This window comes from Tursiops truncatus, chromosome 17 (assembly GCF_011762595.2).
Source record: "Tursiops truncatus isolate mTurTru1 chromosome 17, mTurTru1.mat.Y, whole genome shotgun sequence".
Classification (NCBI taxonomy): domain Eukaryota; kingdom Metazoa; phylum Chordata; class Mammalia; order Artiodactyla; family Delphinidae; genus Tursiops; species Tursiops truncatus.
Window position 1 is genome coordinate 68,514,365 of NC_047050.1, and position 23,528 is coordinate 68,537,892.

At 42.9% G+C, this 23,528-nt stretch overlaps 1 protein-coding gene across 1 annotated transcript in view; it reads right to left on the reverse strand.

The window, feature by feature from the left end:
* Positions 1 to 23,528, reverse strand: part of ADCY8 (adenylate cyclase 8) — a 217,733-nt gene that overhangs the window by 37,690 nt on the left and 156,515 nt on the right. Inside the window, exons 10-12 of the mRNA XM_019931940.3 lie at positions 23,279 to 23,480; positions 21,128 to 21,217; positions 7,436 to 7,608 (exon numbers count right to left, since the gene is read on the reverse strand). Coding sequence (XP_019787499.1) covers positions 7,436 to 7,608; positions 21,128 to 21,217; positions 23,279 to 23,480 — 465 coding nt within the window. The remainder of the gene's footprint in view (positions 1 to 7,435; positions 7,609 to 21,127; positions 21,218 to 23,278; positions 23,481 to 23,528) is intronic.

Here is a 23,528-nt window from a genome sequence, read left to right on the forward strand (position 1 = left end):
TGCTATGTGGCAGCCCCTGGTCTAAGTGCTATAAGAACCACACTTAGGTTTTTATATAAATTCCTATTTCAATTTTGGGCACTGTTGTTACCCTCTTTGATCTCTCTTCTACGTGGCTGCTAGAATATTTTTTTATCACTAAAGCCAGATCACATTACTCTTTTGTTTTATAGCTTCCCAACCACAAGCATACATATGCTCAGAACTCACTCAGAGGTACCTTAACTCTGATGTGGTTAAGGACACAGTGGGGCCCTCACGGATGAGACGCAGTGCTCAGAGAGAGTAGAAAGGGCACTAATATGGCTGCACCCAGGCAATCTCCAGCTTTCCCTTTTCTACTCTCACTGGACACCAGCATGAGTAGCATGGGGCTTAGGGAAATGGGAGCATGATCCCAGCTGCCAAGGCCAGCTTCTCACCTAGCTTAATGCTAAAAGACCCTCCCAGCTTACACAGGGCCAGCCCCAGTCCAACTCTCCAGGTAGAACAGGGACTTAGGAATGGAAACGTGCTTTCTCTTGGGGACGTATTGTGCACATGGGGACCCAGGGGACCAAGGAACTCTGGGCTGAAACAAGGTTCAGATTTGTGAATTCCTAGCTCCATCTGCTTTTCCTTGGAGATAAGATGCTAATAAAAGATAAAACTCACTATTATATTTCTTTTCTGTAGCTCCAGTGAGGCATATAATTATTGAGCATCTACTGTGTACCAGGCACATGCTAGGATACAGAACTGAAGAAGGCACATTGTCTTTGCCCTCAAAACAGTTCAGCAAAGGAAAGAACCAAACAGACAGATAATTTCATAACATGATACACTGCCTAGTAAGGATACACTCTTGTTACCATGGGAATATATGGGAAGAGAAGGTAACCCAGGCTGGATATTCAGGGAAAACTCAAGAGCTGAATATGAAAGGTCGATAAGACTTTGGGAGGAAAAGGTGGGATGCATTCTATAGGTATGAGACATATATCTTGCTTAGCTAGCTGGTTAACAAGCCTCTAGTGTAGGGGGTTAAGTAAATATCACATATCAAGTGAGGCCACACGCAGACTCAGATCTATTAGAGCTGTCCGCCACCAGCGCTGAAGTGAAGAGTGCTGGACTGTGAGCCATATATTGTCAATCCAGAATTTTAGGCGCTAGGACTCACTCATTCATTCGTTCAGTCCCAGTCACCATAGTGCTTGTTTCGGGGAATAGGCACATTCCAGTACCACCCTTTCCTTCATGTCAATTAATTCTCTGGCCCCTGAAGTTTGTGGACTCCTGAAAAAATAATAAAAAGTCATGAGTTTTGGAGTCATGCAGACCCAGCTTCCCATCTCAGGTCTGCTGCTGACCAGTGGTTTGACCTTGGACAAGCCACTTAATGTCTCTGAGCCTCGGTTCGTGGCCCTGTGAAAGACTCTAACTGAGTTTACCTCCCTAATTGTGAGAATTAATTGACCAAATCTTGGTAACGTGTTTGGCATGGGGCGTGGCCCATGTCTCCCTCTCTTTACCCCCTAAAGCTCCCAGCACATCATCTTGGCCCTGGTGGCGGCATTTTACAAAATCACTCGTTCAAACAGCTTAGTCTGAATGGGCGATGTCCTGTGTTTAGCTCCTCGTGAATAAACTCCTGCTCTGACTGGCACTTCTGATATCCTTTTCTTTGTGATGCAGAAGACTTTTTAAAGCTTAGCAATTCATCACTTAAAACACACTTTCAAGAGAAAACATAAACACCTCTTGAATCATTTTGAAAGCAGTGGTTGACTAAAAATAGAGAGATGGCTAGATCAAATTCAGAAGAGAAGTAAAGGAAAATTATGAATGGTCTTTGAGTCTTCAGGATGTATTTCAGATGGAAAAAAATATGACCTGAGTAGAGACTGCAAAATATGCACAGTAAGTCACCCTGACCAAGGAACATCCAGAAAGAGCTGGGATTTGAATTTAGAAGAGATTTTTTCTTTTTCTTTTTTTGTAGCTTCTATGACTATTTGAAGAAATTCCAAAGAGAGCCAAATGGCTGAAATCTGTACAATATCCTCTAGCTATTGGGTGGCAGAGACATAAAACCCAGGACATTTTGAACTAATTTATTTGTATTAACAAAATTGCTAAATTAATACTATCCTCTCCCTATGCTCATAGAAAAGGACATACTAAGTGAAAACACATGTAGAATAATGTGATTGTCAAGGATACCACAATCTTTAGAGATCATCTTATCTGATGTCTTATAAAAATTCCTATTTAATTTGAGTGTTAATCATTATAGAAGTACTCATTCTAGTTGTAGTGAATTTGGAAGCTAATACAAATTCACAAATAAAAAAATAAAAATTATCCTTCAGCCTACCACCCAGAGAAAACAATGGTTAATATTTTGGAATCATCTCAGTGTCATTTCCTTTTCCTTTATGCAAAAATATATTTATGTTTACAAATTTAGAACTGTATGGTGCGTACTGTTTTGTAACCTACTTTTGCACTTAGTAGGTATTATGAAAAGAATTCCGTGTAATTAAATACTTTACAATGTGAATTTAATGGATTCATCCAATTCCATATTATGTGTACCATACATAATATAATAGTCCTTGCAAGCCTTTTAATTTATTGGTTGAAAACTGAGGCCCAGAGAGAAGAAGGCACTTGCTTAAGGTCACACAGATGATTTGTGTCCCAGCCAGGATGAGAATTCACATCTCAGGCACCAAGTTCAGAGCATTAGCGACTGAGCACCTGAAGTCAAATTTTAATGTAGCGATTAGCTCCCATTTCCCCTCCTGAAACCCAAAATAAACCAGCCAGTTTGAATGTATCTTTTATTCTGTTGCCATACTAATGACTGCATTTGCTTAGCGCTGATTTTGTCATACCTCTAATAACACTTTGCATACATTGCCTACTTTAATTGTCATAGCAACACTTAAAATATTATTAGCGCTATTCTAGTAAAGCAGAAACTGAGACTCAGTTGTTAAACGATACACTCCAACTCACAGATCTAGTGAATGCTGAAGGCTCTCAATCCAGATCTCAACGAGGCTTTTTCTGTAGCTATCATGCCCTCCTACATGCACTTACTTATAAATACTTGCCTCTAAGCTCCTTAAGTGTCTTATTCATCTGTGAATCTGCAGGGCCTACAAAAGCCCACAACAAAGGTACGACACTTAAGTCCGAAAGCAAATTGTGCTTACAGGATGGGGAACACGAGGTTTACGGGTAACGGTGAGCAAAAATCATAGGGTTGTAGATAGATGACACTTAGCTTACTGTGAACTAATGGTGTAATATGATTCTAAATGAAATAATATTTCCATCAGTCACTCATTCATCTCATATTTCATTCAACAAACATTTATTTGGACACCTGCTGCCAGATACTCCACTAAGTGCCAAAAATATGAACATGAGTAATGGCCCTTGCCCTCAAAACTCCTATTCTAATGGAAGAGGAAGACATGGCAATTAAATGTTGGAACAGACAGAGATAAGTGCAAAAAATGATAAAAAATTATGTGTACAGATTAGAAAATGAGGAATGATCAGAGTGGGCTTCCCTGAGCGGGGAGGGCCTTGAGTATGATGGGTTGGCGGGGGAGGTGTGTGCAGAATCTGGTAACCGGCACGTGGTTTCCTGTGGCTAGATTACGGGCTATAAATGGTGACCTGTGGAGCTGCAGGAGATAAGGTTGGAGGAGTCGAGGGGACTCCAGGGAGAGCTTGGACGTTCTTGACAAGCAGGTTGAACTTTTTGTTCCTTAGAGGTAATAGGGAGACGCTTAAGGATTTTAAGAAGGATAATGTGTTGACCACATGGCTTTGACGGCTTTGAGGAGGGTGGATTGGGAGTGCAGGCTGGGGGATCAGGTAGCGTACAGCAGTCCAGAGCTGGTAGTAGGGATATTTCTAGAACAGCAGTATTTGTGGTATATAAGGGGTCATAATAATCATTAGTATTCATCAAGTGCTTATGCTATGCCAGACCTTGTGCTAAGTTTCCATGATCACATTAGATGTCTCATATATTCCTGCAACATAGGAACTATTATCATCCTCACTTTACAGATGAGAAAAGCAGGGCTTAGAGACGTCGTCACTTTTAATTAATTCGCTCAAGATCACACAGTTGGTTGATGGTGGAGATGGCATTTGAACACAGGTGGTTTAGCTCCTAAACTTGTACTCACAAATGTCATGACGTCGTCGTCCCTGGAAGGGATGCTGAGGAGGATGAATCTTTAGGGACACTGATAAGACACTGGGCGCCTCCCCTGTTTTGGGCTCAGTGTCATCCGCGGAGACAGGGGGTTGTCAGGGAGGGGCCTCATGGAACGATAGAGAGTCTGAGTATTTGGGGTCATCTCAGTGTGGATGCAGCCGGGCTGCCCTGTGCAAGGTTCTCTGTACTTTCCCAGGCATCTGACCCTCAGGAACAGCCAGCAGAAATGCCCTGAACCAACGTGAACTCCTACAGGGTTGGTTAAATTCCAACAGCATGAGCAGACTGAGGCTGCCAAACGGATGCGCAGTTTGACTTCTGACCCGTTGACTTATAACGCAGCTGCGAGGGAAGGCTGAACGAACTCTTCTGTTCCTTATTCATTTAATTCTGTTGATAGCAGAGTGTGAGTGAATACAAGACTAACCGATAATTGACCTTGAATCAGGAAGAAGCTGAGAAAAGCGCTTGAATGTCAGCAGCAATGAATTTGGGATTCTGCTTCACTCTTACAACCCTACTTAACACTTTAACTACCAGTTTTTCCTTAAGACCTCAAAACAGAATTCAGAACTAAACCTTTCTCCTAAAAATGAAGGAGGGGACAGGAATGAACAGATACTGATCACATGCTATGTGCCAGGCACATCACAGCCTCACGCAGTCCCGTACCAGAGTGTAGTTACGCCACTTCACTGATGGGTAAAGTGAGGTCCAGAGCTGGGAAGAGACTTTCCAATGCAACAGAGTCTGGATCTGAAGCCAAAGCCCTGGCTGGTTCCATTAATGCTGTGTTTTCCTCTGAATGAATAGATTTTAGATGGTTTAATTTTTATTTCTACTACCAACGTGGCCTATTTGGTTCATACAGCTCTCGGCCGTCTTTTGTGCTGGCTTCTGCTTGGCCATGGGCCATCTCTCGGCACCAACTATTTTACCTAATTTGAAACTGTTTTGACTTTCTTTGAACCCTGGGCGTATGGTGAGAGATTCTTCATCTTGATTTAAGAGAGATGTATGCATTATTTACAAACATGGACTTTGGAGCCAGAAAGACCTGAGTTTGAATCCGGATCTGTTACCTACTGGCCATGTGCAGCTGGGTAATTGTTGAACCTCTCTGAGCCTGTGTTCCTCAGATGGTTGCCGTGAGGGTTAAATAGGGTAGCGGATATAAAGTGGATGATGCAGATGTGTAACAGACACAAATTAGTACCTAGAATTTATAAAGAACCTTTACAAATCTAGTAAGAAAAACGCAAACCACCTAATAAAAAACCAGGCAAAAGACATGACCTGGAAGTTTACCGAAAATGGTCAATAAACAACAACAAAAAAGATGCACAAATTTACTCATGATCAAGGAACTACTATTGAAAATAATGAGATAAAATTCTCACTCAGGAATTCAATAAGAATTACAAGGACCGCTGCCTGTAAGAGAGAAATTGTTCCAATCTTGTTGGAGAGCCATTTGGCAATATTTTAAAATGCGGAAAATGCAGATACCCTATACTCCAGCTAGTGTGCTTTTAGATCTAAACCCCAGGAGACATTTTCAATGATGATCACTGAAGTACTGATAACCTCTTAATAGGTCAAAGGATAAACACATTTTGGGGGAAAGTGGGGGGTGGGTGGTGGTGGTGGGATGAATTGGGAGATTGGGATTGACATGTATACCCTTATGTGTATAAAATGGATGACTAATCAGAACCTGCTGTATAAAAAATAAAATAAAATTCAAAAAGAAAATGAATCAGATCTGTAGATATGAAGCTGGATGGACCTAAAAAATACTATATTGCATGGCAACACAAGAATTTTATAAATAATTTATAATACAGACAAAACTAAATATATATAAAACACATGGATGGGAAGCATATATATTAAGTGCCTTAGAAGTTGACTCTTGGGAGGAGGATAAAAGAACAATGCTGGGAAAGGGAACTTCAACAATATCTGAAATAACGTTCTCCTTTTAAAAATGCAGAAAGAAACATGACTAATTGCTCGCATTGTTTATTTCCAGGGGTTGGTTCATAGATGTTCACATTATTAGCGTCAGGCACATTTTCTGAGGCTTCTTGAACTATCTTAGCTTTTGTTTTCATTTGCATTTTCATTTTTTAATTTAAAAATACTTCTGGTTGCACCGCGTGGCATGCGGGATCTTAGTTCCCTGACCAGAGATGGTACCCGCCCCCCCTGCAGTGAAAGCACAGAGTCTTAACCACTGGACCTCCAGGGAAGTCCCTTCTTGAACTAACTTGACCTCATCTTTCTCTCAGCCTGTTGGCCACTTGCTCTGGTCTCAGTGAGACCAACGTGCTTCCCACCCCCAAGGCCAATCAGCAACATGTTCAGTCTCTGGCTCTTTCCATCACTTCTGGCTCCCATGAAGCTCCATAAGGCAGTTGTGGGATCTGGTTTCCCCAAGGGCTGTGGAAATGGCCAGGTGATGTCACCAGCAAGTACATCCAGAGATGAACTGAGACTAATGGGAGAAAGAGGAGGGCAGCAGCCAGTAGATTCTTCTCCCCTCCTCTGTTTGTGACACTTCCCTACCTCATCACCTACCCAGAGACACTTCAACTGGCCAAATGAATGCAACTCCCAAGGCACCAGCTTCGCAATTCATGGGGTCAGCACAACATGGCATTTGCTTGTATTTGCTTCCTATCCTTTTCTTCTTCACGTCTCTTTTCCCTCAGTTTTGCTGCCCTGGGTTTGCATTAGCACTTCATGCTTGCCTCAGGCTCTGTTCTCTAAGGAATCTAGGCTAAGTTATTTTTTGGTATTTTTCTATATTTCAAAAATAACAAAATGCAAGGAGTATAGTAAATGCTCAATGCACAATGTCTGCTATTACTAATAGTGCTACAGCAAAATTATAATCAGACCCTACAAATCTTAGAGCTATTAAAGTTGAAGGAGTCATCAACTATTAGATCTGGGGAGACCTGAGCTATGGTTTAGTCCAAACTTTAATTCATTAATTAATCTGTAATGAATATACAGGATAAAATGGAAAACTAGGAATTTTGCCTAAACTGGTAATCCAGAGAGTGTACACAACAAGAAACATGTTGATACTCCTTAAGTCCCCAAATTTTGATAACTCTACCTCAATCGTTTTCCCAATGGTTCCATTTCCCACCCAAAGTTGAGCACTTTTTGAACACAGTGATGGGCACTTACTCTCCACTGTGATTCAGGTTGTCATAGCGCAGAAAGAGTCCTGCATAGATGGTCTCGGTCAGCAGGGCATAGATGGCAATCATAATCAGCAGCACAGCCAGCTTCAGGACAGAGTTAAGTCGGAGGAAAACCGCACAGGTCACCATGGCCAACACCCCCGTGAAGACGAAGTACTGAAAACAGAGAAGGTAGGTGGTCAGATTCAACAGGAGTGTGGGAGGCTCACTCTCCTAGTCATGGATTCCAGTGGGTCTCTTTATACAGATGTTTGCTGAGCATCTCCATTTGGAGATCTCAGGCCAGCCTCAAATTCAACAGGTCTCAGGTTGAACTCATCACTTCCTTACCACCGCCCAAACCTCTGTTCCCTATTCTTGGGGGAGCCATTTGCACCACTCCTCAAGCCAGAAACCTTGGTCTCTCATCTTTGTTGCCTTTCTTTTCCCCCACATTCCACAGCCAGGTCATCCTAAGTCTGTAGATTCTACTTCCTTAATAGATGGCACGTCCATCCACTTTGCTCCTTTTACACTGTTTCTGTTTCAGCTCTCACCTACAGTTTTCAACAGTTTTCTGGCAGCTCTGGCAGCTTCTAGCTCCCAATCCCTACTGAATACACACTATTATTCTCCACCCAGTATTTCCACAACACAGATCTGATCATGTCACTCCTTAACTTGAAGTTTTTTCATTGTTCTCCATTCCCACAAATTATATTCTCCTTCCTGCATGGCAAAATTCTCAAGACCATCATATATCAGATTTCCTTTCACTTTTCAAATCCCAACATATGTTCCAGCCTCACTATCGGCTCTCCTCCATACATCTTTCCCTGCTCTCCCGTGCCTCAGTGCTTTGCATCTCCAGTGCCCTGTGTCTCAAGTTTCATCCATGTGACTAAGCCTTACTTCTCTCACAAGCATTAGCTCAGGTGTCCTCTCCTCTGAGAAGCCTTCATGCATGTCTCCAGGTGCTTCTGGATACAGCCCATAGCATCCTTCACAGCCCAGCATAATATCTGCCACTCCATATTTTTTTGGGGGCATGTGGAACTTGCCCGACCAGGGATCAAACCAGTCCCCTGTGTGGTGGAAGTGCAGAGTCAACTACTGGACCACGGGGGAAGTCCTGCCACTCCTTATTAGAAGTAGCTGCTCAATAGGCCAGTTGGGAACCACTCAAGGACTATAATATTGGAGTGGCCCCCAGGTGTCAATCTGCCCAGCTAGATTTCAGCCTTCTGTAGGAAGTGTCTCAACCCATTTCCCTTATAGAAGTATCCCATGTATCATTCTGGACGGTAGGTTTGGATTCTGAGTATCCAGTAGGAAAAAAGAATAAGACTTGCATTATCAAAGGCCCACTTGGTGGCGGTACTTCGATTTTTATACACACTGTCTTCTCTTCTAATTTTCAAAGTAACTGGTCAAGATGGGAATCATAATTTCCATTTTACAAGTGAAGAAACTGAGCCTCATACAGCTTAAGTAAATTGTTCAAGTTCTCATAACTAGAAAGTGGCACCTAGGATATCTGGGTACAACCTGTGCATGTAAACATAACTCTAGTGGGCATACTGGGCTTAATAATTTCTAAAACCCATTCCAGCCTTGTTATGCATGGTTCTTTCCAACAACTGGTTGTCTTCCCTCTCCTATTACACTAAGAGACAATTTCTGTATGGGCAGAGGCAGAAGAATTTCTGGACATCCCAGAGCAGCTACTGAAGGCATGATTGCTGACTTTTTAAGTCAAGCTGACTCACTCAGGTCTACTTTCAACAAACAGTGATATCAACAACTATGGACAACACCCTGAATAAGTTCCCCCCTGAGGGCAAAGGACCAGTGCCTTTGTGGTGCACGGGGTGGACTCAGAAATGAATAAGGCACTGCCCTGCCCTTAAGGGGCCCAGTGTTTGGGGAGTCCTTTACTTTTGTCTCTTCCTTTCCTAATAAATCCAATTATGTCCTTGTCTCCAATAGGATGATAAGCTTTCTTCAACTCTCCTTTAAGATCTTCCCTTGGCAAGATTTTTAGGTTAACTCATCTTGATGCCTCTGTGAAGGAAGCTGTGAGTGAGGTGAGCAGGCAATAATAAGTTCATTGCTCAGAGTTTATTTTCTCCATCCAGAGAAACTCCCAAGATCTTCCATTTAAACAAATGGAGGAAAGAGGAATAGATCTGAGGGGTCCTGTTTCGTTGTTACCTGCATCAAAACAAATGGTCATGCATGGCTTTGTCGATGCAAATTATGAATCACTTATTAGGTCCAAAGTCATTGAAATGATTGTGCTCTTGAGCAAAAACTTATGAGGGCACAACAGTGAAATTTAAAACATGTAACCAGCATTTATTGCATGCATGTCATAATCACGGCATGGTGCTAGGCACTGGGAATTCAAAGAGATGGCCCAGGTCTAAAGGAACTCATGGTCTAAAATGTGAAACAGACAAAAATGCCAATGGTAGCATCCTGTGGAAAATGATCTTTCAGGAACGTGATCCAATGTGATGGGAATACAGAGGCAGAAGGAGTACATTCTGTCTGGAGGAAGCAAGTTTGGAGAAGGCTTTATAGGAGAGCTGAGTTTGAAAAGGATCTCAAGGATGGACTGGATTTTACGTGACAGAAAATGGAACGGGAAGAACATTCTGGGAGGACAGAATGGAGGGAACTGAAAGGTAGAAAGGAACAAAGCTACAGGAGAATGAATTCCTTGGGTACATTAGAGAATCATAAAATTGATCCTAAGTAGATCTAGTAACACAGGCAGGCAGGTTTCAAATGTGTCGCCCTCCTTTCTCTACCAAGACTTCTGAAAGTGTAATAGCTAAATATAGTCACACATTTGCACAATGGTTGAACGGATCTTTGTCTTTTTGTGGCCTCAACCAATTGTGTTAGTGTGCTCTTGCCAATCCATTGAAAGGAATCACCCCACTCACTGCCTTGCATGGTTTAGGCAACTTTCTACTTTGAAGTATAAAGCTGAACCTTCCGGTGATGCTGTAAACCACAAGACATGAAAGGAATGTGGCCCCTAGAAAAATACCATTAGGAGCTTCTCATCTGTTTCTTTTGTGCCTTGAATGAATAGTGTGGGTGGGACCAGGAAATGGGAGAAGAACAGAAGTGTTATGACTTTGTGAAGGCTTTGTGAAAACCCTTCTCTTTCAGCTGGGTCTGGACCCATCAATCCCATGCTTCCTATAACTTGGGAGGGTGCTGGATTCAATGCAATTCCCAAGTTTCTGTTAAACAACAAATAGTTTCTGTGTTCTTTTAAGTTACCCCAGGAACTTAGAAGGTCCACAGCTCCTAGAGTGTCCCGTGAATGGACCCTAGGTATAGGGGTTCATAGGTGTGATAAGGCAGGAATAGGAGGCAAAGCCACATTGCAACAACTCTTGCATGTTTCACTGAGAAGTGTACTTTATTCCACAAGGAGACGTGAATGGGTTTCATGTTTGTAGAAGATTCATCAGCTCAGTGCTTTAGAAATAGGTTGTGGAAGGGAAGAGTACAAGATGGATTGTAATTAAAGGAGAAAAGCTGGGCTTCCCTGGTGGCGCAGTGGTTGAGAGTCCGCCTGCCGATGCAGGGGACACGGGTTCGTGCCCCGGTCCGGGAAGATCCCACATGCCGCGGAGCGGCTAGGCCCGTGAGCCATGGTCGCTAAGCCTGCGCGTCCGGAGCCTGTGCTCCGCAACGGGAGAGGCCACAACAGTGAGAGGCCCGCGCACCAAAGGAAAAAAAAAAAAAAAAAGGAGAAAAGCTGAAGATTTAAGGACAAGGTAGGAGATCTACCCAGTAGACTTAGAGGTCTTGGCCTAGACCTAAGAGATAAAAGGTGATTTGGAGGTGAGGAGAAGAGAAGAGTCAGAAGTGGTGCTAAGATTCCCAGCTTGGATTAACCTACTAAGAAAAAAACAACAGAAAAAGGATGGGGGAAAGGGAACAGGTTCAGTTTTAGGCCCCTCAAGCTTCAGGCACCAAAGGGATGATTCAGTAAGGACTCTTGTGAACATCTACAAACACGAGGTTGCGGTTCAGAAGACATTTGGGGTCTCGAGAAACACATTGTTCAGCTGAGCTCCCAGGTGCGGAAGACACCACCCAAGAAGAATATAAAGAATAAAGACAGGGCTTCCCTGGTGGCGCAGCGGTTGAGAGTCCGCCTGCCGATGCAGGGGACACGGGTTCGTGCCCCGGTCCGGGAAGATCCCACATGCCGCGGAGCGGCTGGGTCCGTGAGCCATGGCCGCTGAGCCTGCGCGTCCGGAGCCTGTGCTCCGCAACGGGAGAGGCCACAACAGTGAGAGGCCCGCGTACCGCAAAAAAAACAAAAAAAGAATAAAGACAGAAGAGAGACTAAAATTTAGAGACTATCATGTTTGAGGGGCTGTGGAAGAAGAGAAGTAAGGACATCGATTAGGGACTGTTGGGGGCGTGAGGAGGGGAATTAGGAGATAGTAGTGAAAAAACATACAGTCCAAAGAAAAAAATCCCCACAGACAAAGGTTTTGAGAAGAGCATTTAAACGGTAAGAGAGAAAATATTTTCAAAATAATTTACAACTGGAAAGAAGGACACAGAATTTTATATATACTCTAATTACAACAATGCAAAATATGTACACAGATATGACACAGCATTCAACTGAACTACGGCTCTCTGTAATGTCCTTTAATCTGATTGTAACACGCCGTATCAAATATATTCAAATGTATTCCCAAGGACTCTGTATCCCATGTAGTAATGGGGTTCTCTGCTTCTTCCTAGATCTTTTAATGATGAAAAATAATAATGCCAGGATTTATATGAGAAATGTTAGACACTGGGCAAAGTTTCCAGCAATCTTTTAAGAAAAGGAACAGATAAGCTATGTATATTCTGAGGCAAGAAGACACCCAATATTGACACTTTTTTTTTTGAGCAGAAAAATAAAAAGATTGGATGCTGTAATGGGTATCAGCACTTTGGTGCCCTAGTTAGGGAATAAAAGGTGCCCAAATTAGGAGAAAGATACTATGTATAAATAGACAACTGACGGGAACATAACTGTATAGCACAGGGACCTCTACTTCATGCTCTGTGGTGTCCTAAATGCAAGGGAAATCCTAAAGGGAGGGGATATATGTACACGTATGGCTGATTTATTTTGCTGTGCAGTAGAAGCTAACACAACATTGTAAAGAAACTCTACTCCAACAAAAAGTAATTTAAAAAAAGATAGGGGTAGGGGATTAAGAGATACAAACTACTATATATAAACTAAATAAGCTACAAGGGTATATTGTACAGCACAGAGAATATAGCCAATATTTTATAATAATGTTAATTGGATTAGATTTTGAATCACTATGTTGTATACCTGAAACTAATATAATATTGTAAATCAACTGTACCTCAATAAGAAAAAGAGGTCACAGGTATTTTGGTAACTAGGTTGAAATGTAGGTAGAAGAAGATGGACTAACATCTTCAGTGAAGATGTTACGTGGTTAGAGGTTCTTATATTAGATGAACTCTAGGTAAGATGGGGGATCAACTGGCAGTGAGGATGCCTATGCTTCGGGGTAAGTTAGTGGAAGACAGATGCAATGACAATAACTAAGCATTTTGTTGGGCATGTGTTCTTTTAATTCTTAAAAAGACCCAAGGACAGGTGCTATTCTTATGCCCATTTTACAGAAGACGGACGAAGTACTGTAACACTTCTCTGCTTCTTAATACTCAAGGTTTTCTTCTCTCAGATGATATATTGAGTTGGGAAATTACAAATTAAGAATTTCTTCTAAGTCTGTACTGAAGAAAATTGGAGTCCCACGTCTTGACAAAGTGCTAAGGGGAGCAATAGCCTGTTTCCTTGAAGTGAGCATTTAACAAACTCAACCACGCATTCGGTTTTCTACATTCGGTTGATTGAGGACCTGCCGGGCAGCAAGAGTTGTTCCAGGCTGGAAGGCACCATCCTAATGCCAGGACATTGTTTAATGCATCGTAAATTACCTTAGCTCTATGTGCACATTTTCCTCTTGGAGGAGAAGGAGGAAGAAGAATTTTACACAATAACTCAACGAAGGGCTTGAGCAACCGCCCACACGCGTACTATATACTGGAGTGTCTGTACCCATTTGGTTGCTGCCAAAATCCCGTGGCATCATGAACTCACGGAACAAGAAGGAAAGAGAGCAGATAATTTGGGGGAGTCACTGTCATTCAAAGAAAAGATTCCAACTTCCTGATTCACACAAAATCTAACTCTTTGCAACTGCAAGTCTGGGTACAAGCAGAACAGTGAAGGGCACATGGGCCAACGACAGGGCTTCTCTGCCTCTCCCTGAGCTCTGACCCCTCTCGTGGCCCAGGAGTGAGGCTGGCATGAACCTGGGGCCACCCCGGGTGCTGAGTGGAGATAAATGACCTGACCCTCCAAGCTGTTTCCTGGTTGTATTAGGCAGGGGAAAGGGAATTGTGCGTGTGTGTGTTGCTCTGGTACAATCTTACTCTGTTTTGGCTTGTTCTAGATCCTGGTTTCCATGGTTGGCCTCCCCTTTCCTCCCCAACACTAGAGGAAGAATGATGAATGTTCTCTAGCACCTTAGAGTTACTAACTTAGATCTGCTGAAACTGCATTTAAATTCCACGAGCAGATGTGCTGATGTCTGTGTCTGACTTGGGTTGAGGGTGTACTCTTCTGGTTACTTCCTAGAAGGGACTGCAGCTCCAGTCACTCTTTTTACCTCATAATAATGCACAGAAGGACACAGCTATGTTAATGATGTCCACAAATGAGGACTCAGTATAACTATGAGGCAAAACTGAATCAATGAGCAGGCAAATAGCTATTTCTTATGGAAAGACATCACTACCTAATTTTTTTTTAATATAAGAATGATGCTTCTCCTGATGATTGTTATTGGTCAATTCAGCGTAGTCACCTTGGGGGACTATGTGCTTATCCTGACCACGCATCTTTGATGACTGAGCTCAGATCTCTGTGAATTATCTTCAGAGTCCATTTTTGAAAAACACCAAAAATGCATCTCTCTGTATTTGATTCCTAAACAGTGATGTCCAGCCAGATCACTCATCTTGGTGACTTTCAAAAATTAAATTTGTTCCCAGAGGATAACGACTTGACATTGTTGAACGTACCTAGGAAGCATACGCTTTCAGCTAAGAACAATCAGCAAAGAGGACAATGGTGGCATTGTCTGAGTATGTGCCTGCTCTCCAAGGCCACTCCCTTGGCCTGGGCAACAAGGGAGGGTCTGGAAGGGTCTGGCTCCCTGAGAATGATCCAACTCATGGTGGTCACCATTTTGTAAATAATTGATAGGAGGTTGGTATTGCTATGAAACTGTGGCCTGTTCGGATTTTTAGTCACATGGTGTACACATGATTACGTAGATAATCTCATGTTTAGAGCATAAAGTCTTGCGTATTTAAAAAAAAATTGTTACATCCCTATCTTCTTCCTTAAATTCAGATCTCTTCTTGGGCAGGCACTATTCACTCTTAGTTACCAAAGTCTTCAAGAAAGAGAGGGAGAGAAGAAGCTAACATTCAGTGAATGTTTTATGTATATTATCTCTATTTGTCACCCAACCAATCTTATAAGATAGGTAGTATTGTTAATAATCCCATTATACAGATGAGGAAACTGAGGCTCAGAGAGGTTAGGTGACTTGCCCAAGGCTACACAGCTAGTAAATGGCAAAAGAAGAGGGCTTGCTCACTCTATGTCACCACACAGCCTCTGTCATTCAAGCCTATTCTGTTTCCCAGGCACAATTAATGTCCTTAGAGCCTTGGAATCTAAGCTTCAGTGAGATGGGAATGGCTTTTTGGATCATGCTGTGTTATTACGGCTTTTGGCACTTTGTGGGGAAAGGCAATTCCAAAAATTAATTATTTGGGAAAAAACAAAATGACCTCCTCTGTGTATTTAGCCATAACCTAAAACTGGCTCAGTGTAGAAGCAAAATGAGCTTATATAAGATCCCTCTGTTCAACTATGAAAAGTTCTGAAATGACAGTGGAGCTCTTTGACACTTATCCTGTGTTTGAATTATTTGGTGGGACTGCCACTGTGGAAGCTTGGGAAAATCTAATTTTATCCTGAATACTTACTTGCTGGGGATTTTAGACCACAATGAATAAATTTTCCTTCAGAATCACTTAAGGTTCTGATTCCTACCTGAGGAGTTAACCGGAGAAATGAAGGCAAGAGTTTAGGGGAGCACCAATTTGTACAGTCACTTTTGGAATTAAAAAAACTCTGCTTATTTGCTTTATTATCATTGATTCTCTCTTCTCTTTTCATTGTTTCTCTTCCTGCTTTTTTGCTCCTTTTTGCTTTTTCTCCCTTTTATCTTCCTCTTTTAACTCCCCCTTTCTTCTCTCATCTTCATCATCATCATCATCATCATCATCAAGATGACTGATGTTTAATGAGCATTTATTTTGTACCAGGAACTATAGTAAGTGTATACATATGTTCTATCAACCTAAGTCTCCTGACAACCCTGTGAGGCAGGCACAGTTGTTACCCCCAGGGTGGAAATGAGGCTCCAAGAGCTTCAGTAAGTTGCTCAAGACCACAGTTATAAGCATCAGAGCTGCCATTTAAGCCAAAATGTTCTGACTACAGGTTTCTAACAGACTCTCTGTAATTCTGCTTCCCTCTTGTCTTTCTCTGTCTGTCTTTCTGATTCCTCTTTTGTACTTAACGTTTTAAATGGCTTTATTGAGTTATGATTGACCTACGATGAACTGCATATATCTAACGTACACAATTTGATGAGTTTCAGTATTTGCCTAAGTCGGTGAAACCATCACAGTCAAGAAAATGAACACTTGCATGAGTTTCATTGTACCCCTTTATAATTCCTCCCTCCCATATCCCAAGCCAGGAAACCACTGATTTCTTTCTGCTATTACGTATCAATTTGCATTTTCTAGAGTTTTAGATCAATGGGACCATGAAAATGCATACTTTTGTTTTTTTGGCTTATTTCCTTCAGCATAATGATCTTAGGATTCAGCCATGTTATTGCACATATATCCATAGATCATTTCTCACTACTGATGAGCAGTAGTTCACTGGAGGGATAGTCTACAATTTTTTATACCCTTTCATCTGTTTATAGACATTTGGGTTGTTTCCAGTTTTTGGCTATTACAAAGAAGACTGATATGAACATTCTTTTCCAATATAGAAATATAACTTCACATTTTCTAATATAAGATATTTCTCGTTATTTCTTTAAACAAGAAGTTTATTAAGCAACAAAACGCTTGACTTGAAGGGAAAACTATGTAGGACTCATTTCTTTTACAGTAATTTAACCCTACTTAAAGACTGATTGCCCTATATGTTTATTTCATTATCTGATTGGATTTATTTTCATTTTTGTAATACACACACACACGCACACACACACAAACAGGCTGACCTTAAAAAGAAAGAAGAAAAGTCTTCTTAGACTTTCAGTCTTTTAAGATTTTTTAGGAAGAACTAGAGCAGCATAGAATCTAGGGATAATTATTGCATGCTCCTGCAGCAGGACTCATCCGATTGCTCTACGTAATGCCCCACGAATTACGATGTTTTTCAGTCTGGTTGGTGGGAAAAGACACTATTCCCAGCCCTGTGTGAGCACTGGGCACTAATCCTTTCAGATGGTTCTTTCCCAAGCATTGCTTAGCTTCCTCACATGCATGCACTGATCGGACCCTCTGCAGACCTCTGAGCTTTTCTCTGTCTCTGCAACTCTCTTCTCTCTGGTAGTGAGTCCTACAAACTCTAGCCACCTTGGTCCCCCCAGATTCTCGGCTCTGTCTCCTCAAATCCGGGAGTTGCACAGGGTTCCATGTGTGTTCTTCCAACCTGAGCCAGTCTGAAAACAAGATCTCTTAAAGCAAGATACATGGGACTTTCCTGGTTGTCCAGTGGTTAAGACTCAGCACTTCCACGGCAGGGGTGTGGGTTCGATCCCTGGTCAGGGAACTAAGATCCCACATGCCACATGGTGTGGCCACAAAATTTAAAAAAAAAAAAAAAGAACGAGATACAGCTCTGGCAATCACAGGACTCACTTAATTTGCTTCTTGTTTTTCAGGGATTGCTGTCCTTCAATACCTGATGCCCAGTGTCTTGAAAACTATTGTTTCACGTATTTATTTATTTATTTTTAAGCTGTTTCAGGTGGCAAGGCAAATCTTGTCTCGGCTACTCCACTGGAAATACATCTTTTTTAAAGGAAAACTATTAAATAGACTGTGGGCTCTGTCCCGTGCTGGGCCCTTAAGGTAATGTTGAAAATTATACAATATTGTCTTTTCTCCTTAAAGCAATTTATAAATTTGAAAGGTTGGAAAAAATGTTCTAGTTAGATAAATAAATTATAGAAAGGATGGAGTGAGGGTACTAAGATGACGCCTTACGGATATGTGAGCTGGCAGGAAGTAATCCGAAGGGATTGGGTCTACTTGGAAAAGAGAGGCTTGCAGCTGGCTAGGACCTGAATTCATGGGGGAGAAATGGCAGAAAGTGCCAGGATACAAAGACGCAGATGATTAGACTTCTAGGGAAAATTGGTTCTCAGGGACCCTTTAAAGCCATAGCATACTGATTGCTCTTGCAAGTACAGTTGACTAGTCATTCAAATGTGCCAGAGCATAGACTAAAGGGGCTCGATTGTAAAATGAAGATCTTCCCATTGAGCCTCCCGAGAACCGCATTCTGGTGTTTGAGATGATGGGAATGGTTTGTGCCCGTGCCTGTCATTCACTTTACAAACCTTTGTCTCTTCGCTCCCCTCTTAGACTACCTCTCAAATCGTAGTTGGGACACGGCTTTCTTCACGGTTGTTTCCTGTATCTTCACTCTTTTTTAGTAATTGGCAAGCTCCAGTTCAGAAATAAATTATACTTTATACCATATATGATGACAGCCTCTCATGTTTATGTCACATCATCCAGCTTAATCAACTGCTTCTGGCCTGAGAATCGTTTCTCACGGGTGAGGTGGAAAGGTCCGGTATACAGACGAGGAAACCAAGGCTCAGAGAGAGGAAGTGATTTGCTTGCGGACACACACTTGTGAGTGATGGGAGGTGGTTGTGCAGATTAAGCCTTTTAGAAGGTTTGAATGTTTGATTCCTTCTAGTTTGGTAGACAAATCCTTAGGGAGAGAAGCACGGCCATATATGTCAGGATGGCAAATGGTGGGTCAAACCAGGTTGCTGTAGTAGCTGGTGATGGAGAGAGTCCAGATGCCCACATTTTAGGCCAGTGGGATTTCTGCACCTGACGGGATGTTGGGAGTTGGCAGACTTTGTCAACAGGCCAGACAGCAAACATTTTTGGCTTAGTGGGCCACACCACCTCTGTTGTAACTACTCAACTCTACCGTTGTATTATTATACAAGCAGCTGTAGACATTGCTAACACACGAGTGTGTCTGTGCCCCAATCAAACTTTATTTACAAAACAGGTGGCAGGTGGAAATTGGCCTGTGGCCATAGTTTGCTGACCCCTGGGCAAGATGATCCTTTGTCTGTGGGAGGAAAATATTAAAACTTGGACTCATTTGTTTTATCTCACTTTTTAACATTTCTATTTTATGAGTATGTTTCATAATGTACATGGTATGTTAGTACAGTGGTATAGGTATGTAACTTATAGATAAATATATATTGATGGTGCAAGTTCTAAGCCTTTTTACTTAGTAAATAAGTCACAGCTGACATTTAATCAGCAGATACTTTGTGGTAGGTGTTGCTCTAAACACTTTACATGGATGAATTCACTCAATCCTCACAACAACCGATCAAGAAGGTATTACTTTCATCCTTATTTTGCGGAGGCACAGAGATGAAGCTCTGTGATCCAGAAGCTTCCCCACCCCTTTCTCAGGACGGGGAAATCCATGCGTGCTGTGGTCCTGAGTGTGGGAGTTCAAGTTTGGGGCCAAGGGTATACATCAAGTGTTGATTCAGAGGTCCAGATTAGTACTTCACAAACACCAACTTCACGTCAGACCACACGTTAGAAACTCAACGTTTGCCACCTCATCTAGGCAGGCACTGCGAGAACATGATATTCTTTAATTCCACAGTCACTGTGTGAAGAAGGTATTATTTTTCCCACTTTACAGATGAGGAAGCTGAGGTTCAGAGAGAGGATGAACTGATTCAAGATTCTACTGCTACCAAGTAAAGGGGCTCAACTGGGAGTGAAATCCAGCGTTTGCCTAACTCTAAATGTCTGATTCTTGGCCAACTTACTGCCTCTTGGGACACTCCTCATGCCCTCCACACTGAGAAGTTCTCAGGGAGCTGGTGTCCCACAGAGTCTACAAAACCGGAGCTCACTCAGTACTTGGTGGGAGAGTCCCAGAGCACATGGTCTGCCCCACACAGCCCTGAAACCAGAGCCAGTCCCATCCTGCTCAGGGCTTCCTTAGGAACAGCCTGGTTCTTCCCTAGGGACGGAGCCTGGATTCATAAGTATGAGATCAAGAATAAGCCAGATATGGTTCGAATTGCAGTTACTAAATCTTATGTAACTGAATTAATAAGGGAAGGACAGAAAGGGAGGAAGAATGAAGAGAAATGAGAAAGAATGGAAGCCAGGCATGAGTAGCACTGAGCAAGCTACTTTCTGAGCCTGAGTTTCATTACCTACAACATGGAGATGGTCATAGCATCCTCCACATATCCTGAAGATTTTACGATGTTATGCATATCAAGTAGATGCTCTATATCTGGGGTCAGAGGTGAGGCTTTCTGTCCTTTTCAGAACATTTCTCAGACCAATTCTGGGGCCAAGGTGAGATAACAGAGAGCCTTTCCTCCACCACACATTGGAGGGGGTCTCAGAGAATAAAAACCTACCCAAGGTCTTCAAGGTATAGGGTTGGCTGGGGCCTACTGGGACGTCCCAACTGTCTTCCCTCCTGACCCAGAACTTATATCCCAATATGCGAAGATCTGGGTCATGGCTTAACAGAGCCAAAGACTGTCCTTTGCCTGACCCCTTAAACTGACCCCAAGGCCCAGGGCCAGACTAGCAGCTATGTAGCCAAGAGAGGGTCAGACTTACAATATGACGGTGAGTGTCCTGTTGGGATACCTCCTGAGTTTGTGATGCTCTGGGCATTTTCTATACCACTTTGATTTATGTTTAGCTGTTGTTTTCTGCACTTCCTTCCTTCCTTCTATTTCCTCTTGCTTCCTTCCTTTTTCCCTCCTTCCCTCCTTCCTTTCTTTCTTCCTTCCATCCTTCCTTTTCCAGTGCCGCGAACGTTGAGCGATAACTCTGTGCCCGGCCCTATGTTGGAGGTAACAGCACATTCTGCTCTAGGGCTTTAAGACGAGTTACAGGAAATGAGAAGGGAAGAGAAGGAAAAGGGAAAGAGGAACGTGGATGGAGGGGAAAGTGCAGAAGAAAGAAAAGGAGGAGAGAGAATAAGGAAGAGAGAAACGGGAAGGAGAGGCAGAGGAGCGAGCAGGAAAGAGGCAGAGGGAGAAGCAGAAGATACAGGAGAGGCAGCAGAGGGAAGACGGGCCTCTGGAGTGCTAGCATGTCTAAGGCCCTCAGCCAGTCCTGTTCTTCTGGAGCTGTGGAGATACCTAAGCCCCAGTCTCGCCAAGGGGAGCTCGTGAATAAATACCTCTGGGTAGGAGCAGATATCTGTAAACACAGCTGAGGAATTGAAAGTCAGGTTCTTCAAGGGTATCGACTTGTCAAAATCACACCACAGCTGCGGATTAAGAAAAAAAAGAACAAGAAACAAACAAAAAAAAAAACACAGGAACAACAAAGTCAGTGTAAGCTGGAGACGGAGTCCTCTGCTACTGCTCTTGGGTTTCGGCAAATGCCTGGAGCAAGCCAGGCCCTAGAGGGGTTTGATTTCAGAATTCAGTGCCAGCTGGGATTTTTCCTTTCATTTTAAAGAAAGTACTGGCTCAGAAAAAACATTTGCAAGCCAGTCACGAAACCTGGGTAAGACTGCTCTGTTGACCCCCTCCCAGAGGGTCACTGAAGTGGGGCTTTGAAGAGAGAGCCAGGTGGCAGGAGAAAAGGTCTGGGGAACACTCACGGTCTGTCTCCACGTCAACAGCTGGGCAGATTCGAGGGATCCAAGGGGGCACGCTTTCCAGAAAGACGCTTAGCGTCGGGGAGGTGGGCATTTCCTAGGCCAGAAATTGCTGTAGGAGATTCTGTGGCACTCAGAAAAGCATAGCTACCGGTGGCCGAGCGCCCGTGCTGTGCCAGAGACTTTGTACAAAAAGGCCTCACAACCACCTTGTGACGTAGCTACCACTTTTATCCCCATTTTACAACTGAAAAATATGAAACTCCGAGAAGCAAAGTAACTTGTCCACGGTTGCCAAGCTGGTAAGTGGTGGAGCTGAGATTTGAACGCAGGTCTATCTGACTCCAAAGCCTCTGACCTTCCACTCCACTGTGGCACGGTTGGCCCCAGAGGTAACCCTGACCTACAGTCATTGGGCTTATTTCCAAATCCTGCACCCCAGAAACATCTGATTCATCAAGACTTGAGATCCTGGCTACGACTTGGCAGTCTGTGATCAATGATCCTAAGTACTTCCATTTTCAATTGCCATAATCTATAAAATGTTCATTAGATGATGAATGTAATTAGATTATGGGTTCCCTTTTCTTTGGGGATTTCCCTCTTTCTTCATAGACTCCTTTTCTACAAGGCCAACCGCAGAGCTTGAGCGACATATACTCTAAGTAATTATTGGGCCAATTTGGACAATGGATTTCAGGCAGTATAAACCTCCAACACAGGGGCTGACAATTGTGGGCTTCACAGTTTGGGTCCCTGAATGCTTGGAGACCCTCCCTTAGGCCCAAAGGGCACAATGATGGTTTCAGCCACAAGACGATGCCTCAGCTAGTCTCCCTCAATGTTCAAAACCCGGGATCAGATAAATCTCTCCTAAAATCTAGATCCCTAAATCATGGACAACACGGACTATTTGGATAGACACAGATAATGCCTAGAGCGACTATGTTACCATTCTAGAGAGAAAATGAAATCATTAAAGCGTGGATCACCAAATTAAAACAATGATAAATACGGCAGTTGGAGATTCATCCGAGTTCAATGTGTCACATCCAATATGAACTCTTAGAACGTCATAGGTAAGATGCTCAACCTTCCCGAAATGCAGTTTCCTCATCCGTTACATGGGAACAATGATACCTACCTGTGGCACACAGTAGGTGCTCAATAAATAAATGACAGCTATTTATTCCCATTCCCCCACTCCCACTCCCAGAGATACAATTTGGCATATGAGAACGAGCGTGAGTCATGGAGTCAGACAGACCTTAGTAGCAAGTTATTTCATGTCTCTGAGCCTCAGTTTCCTCAGCCATAAAGTGGGGATAATGAGACTTACCTCACGGGGTTTATGTGAGGATTAAACATGAAAAACACATACAGCTCCTCCTTCAGTGCATGGCACATAGCAGGTGGGAACTTAATAAGCAGTAACTCTTATTTACGATTATGATTCACTGGCCACTGAAAGTACAGAAACTTAAGGCTGTTTGGAGCTCCTTTAGAGCAAATAACCTCTGCCACTGGGAAAAAGACAGTTTTCCACCAGGAAAATGCACAGTTCTGACAGTTTAGCCACATCTTCCTTCTCTAACCCTGAGCTTGGGGCTGGACCAGGCACATGAAGAAAACTAGTACCAAGGAAGGCAAGGTAAGAAGCTGCAGGTTCCATAAACTCTTAATTCCTGACTACACACTAGATACCAAAGGGCTTGGAATGCTTACGATATTTAGGATGGCGCCCAGGAAATTAATCAAGATGGACGCAAAGATGATGACATTCCTGGCCAAATAGGTCTCGTTAATCCAACAGCAAGTTTTCCGGAGGACCAGGGGCAAACACTTATAATCCTCCGCTGTGGTGATGAGGACCAAAGCCGAGTGCAGCATAATCAGGATGGAAAACTGGATGGCCATTGGCATCACCCTGCAGGGAAACACAGAACGTTGGGTCACGTGGCATTAATCGTGTGAT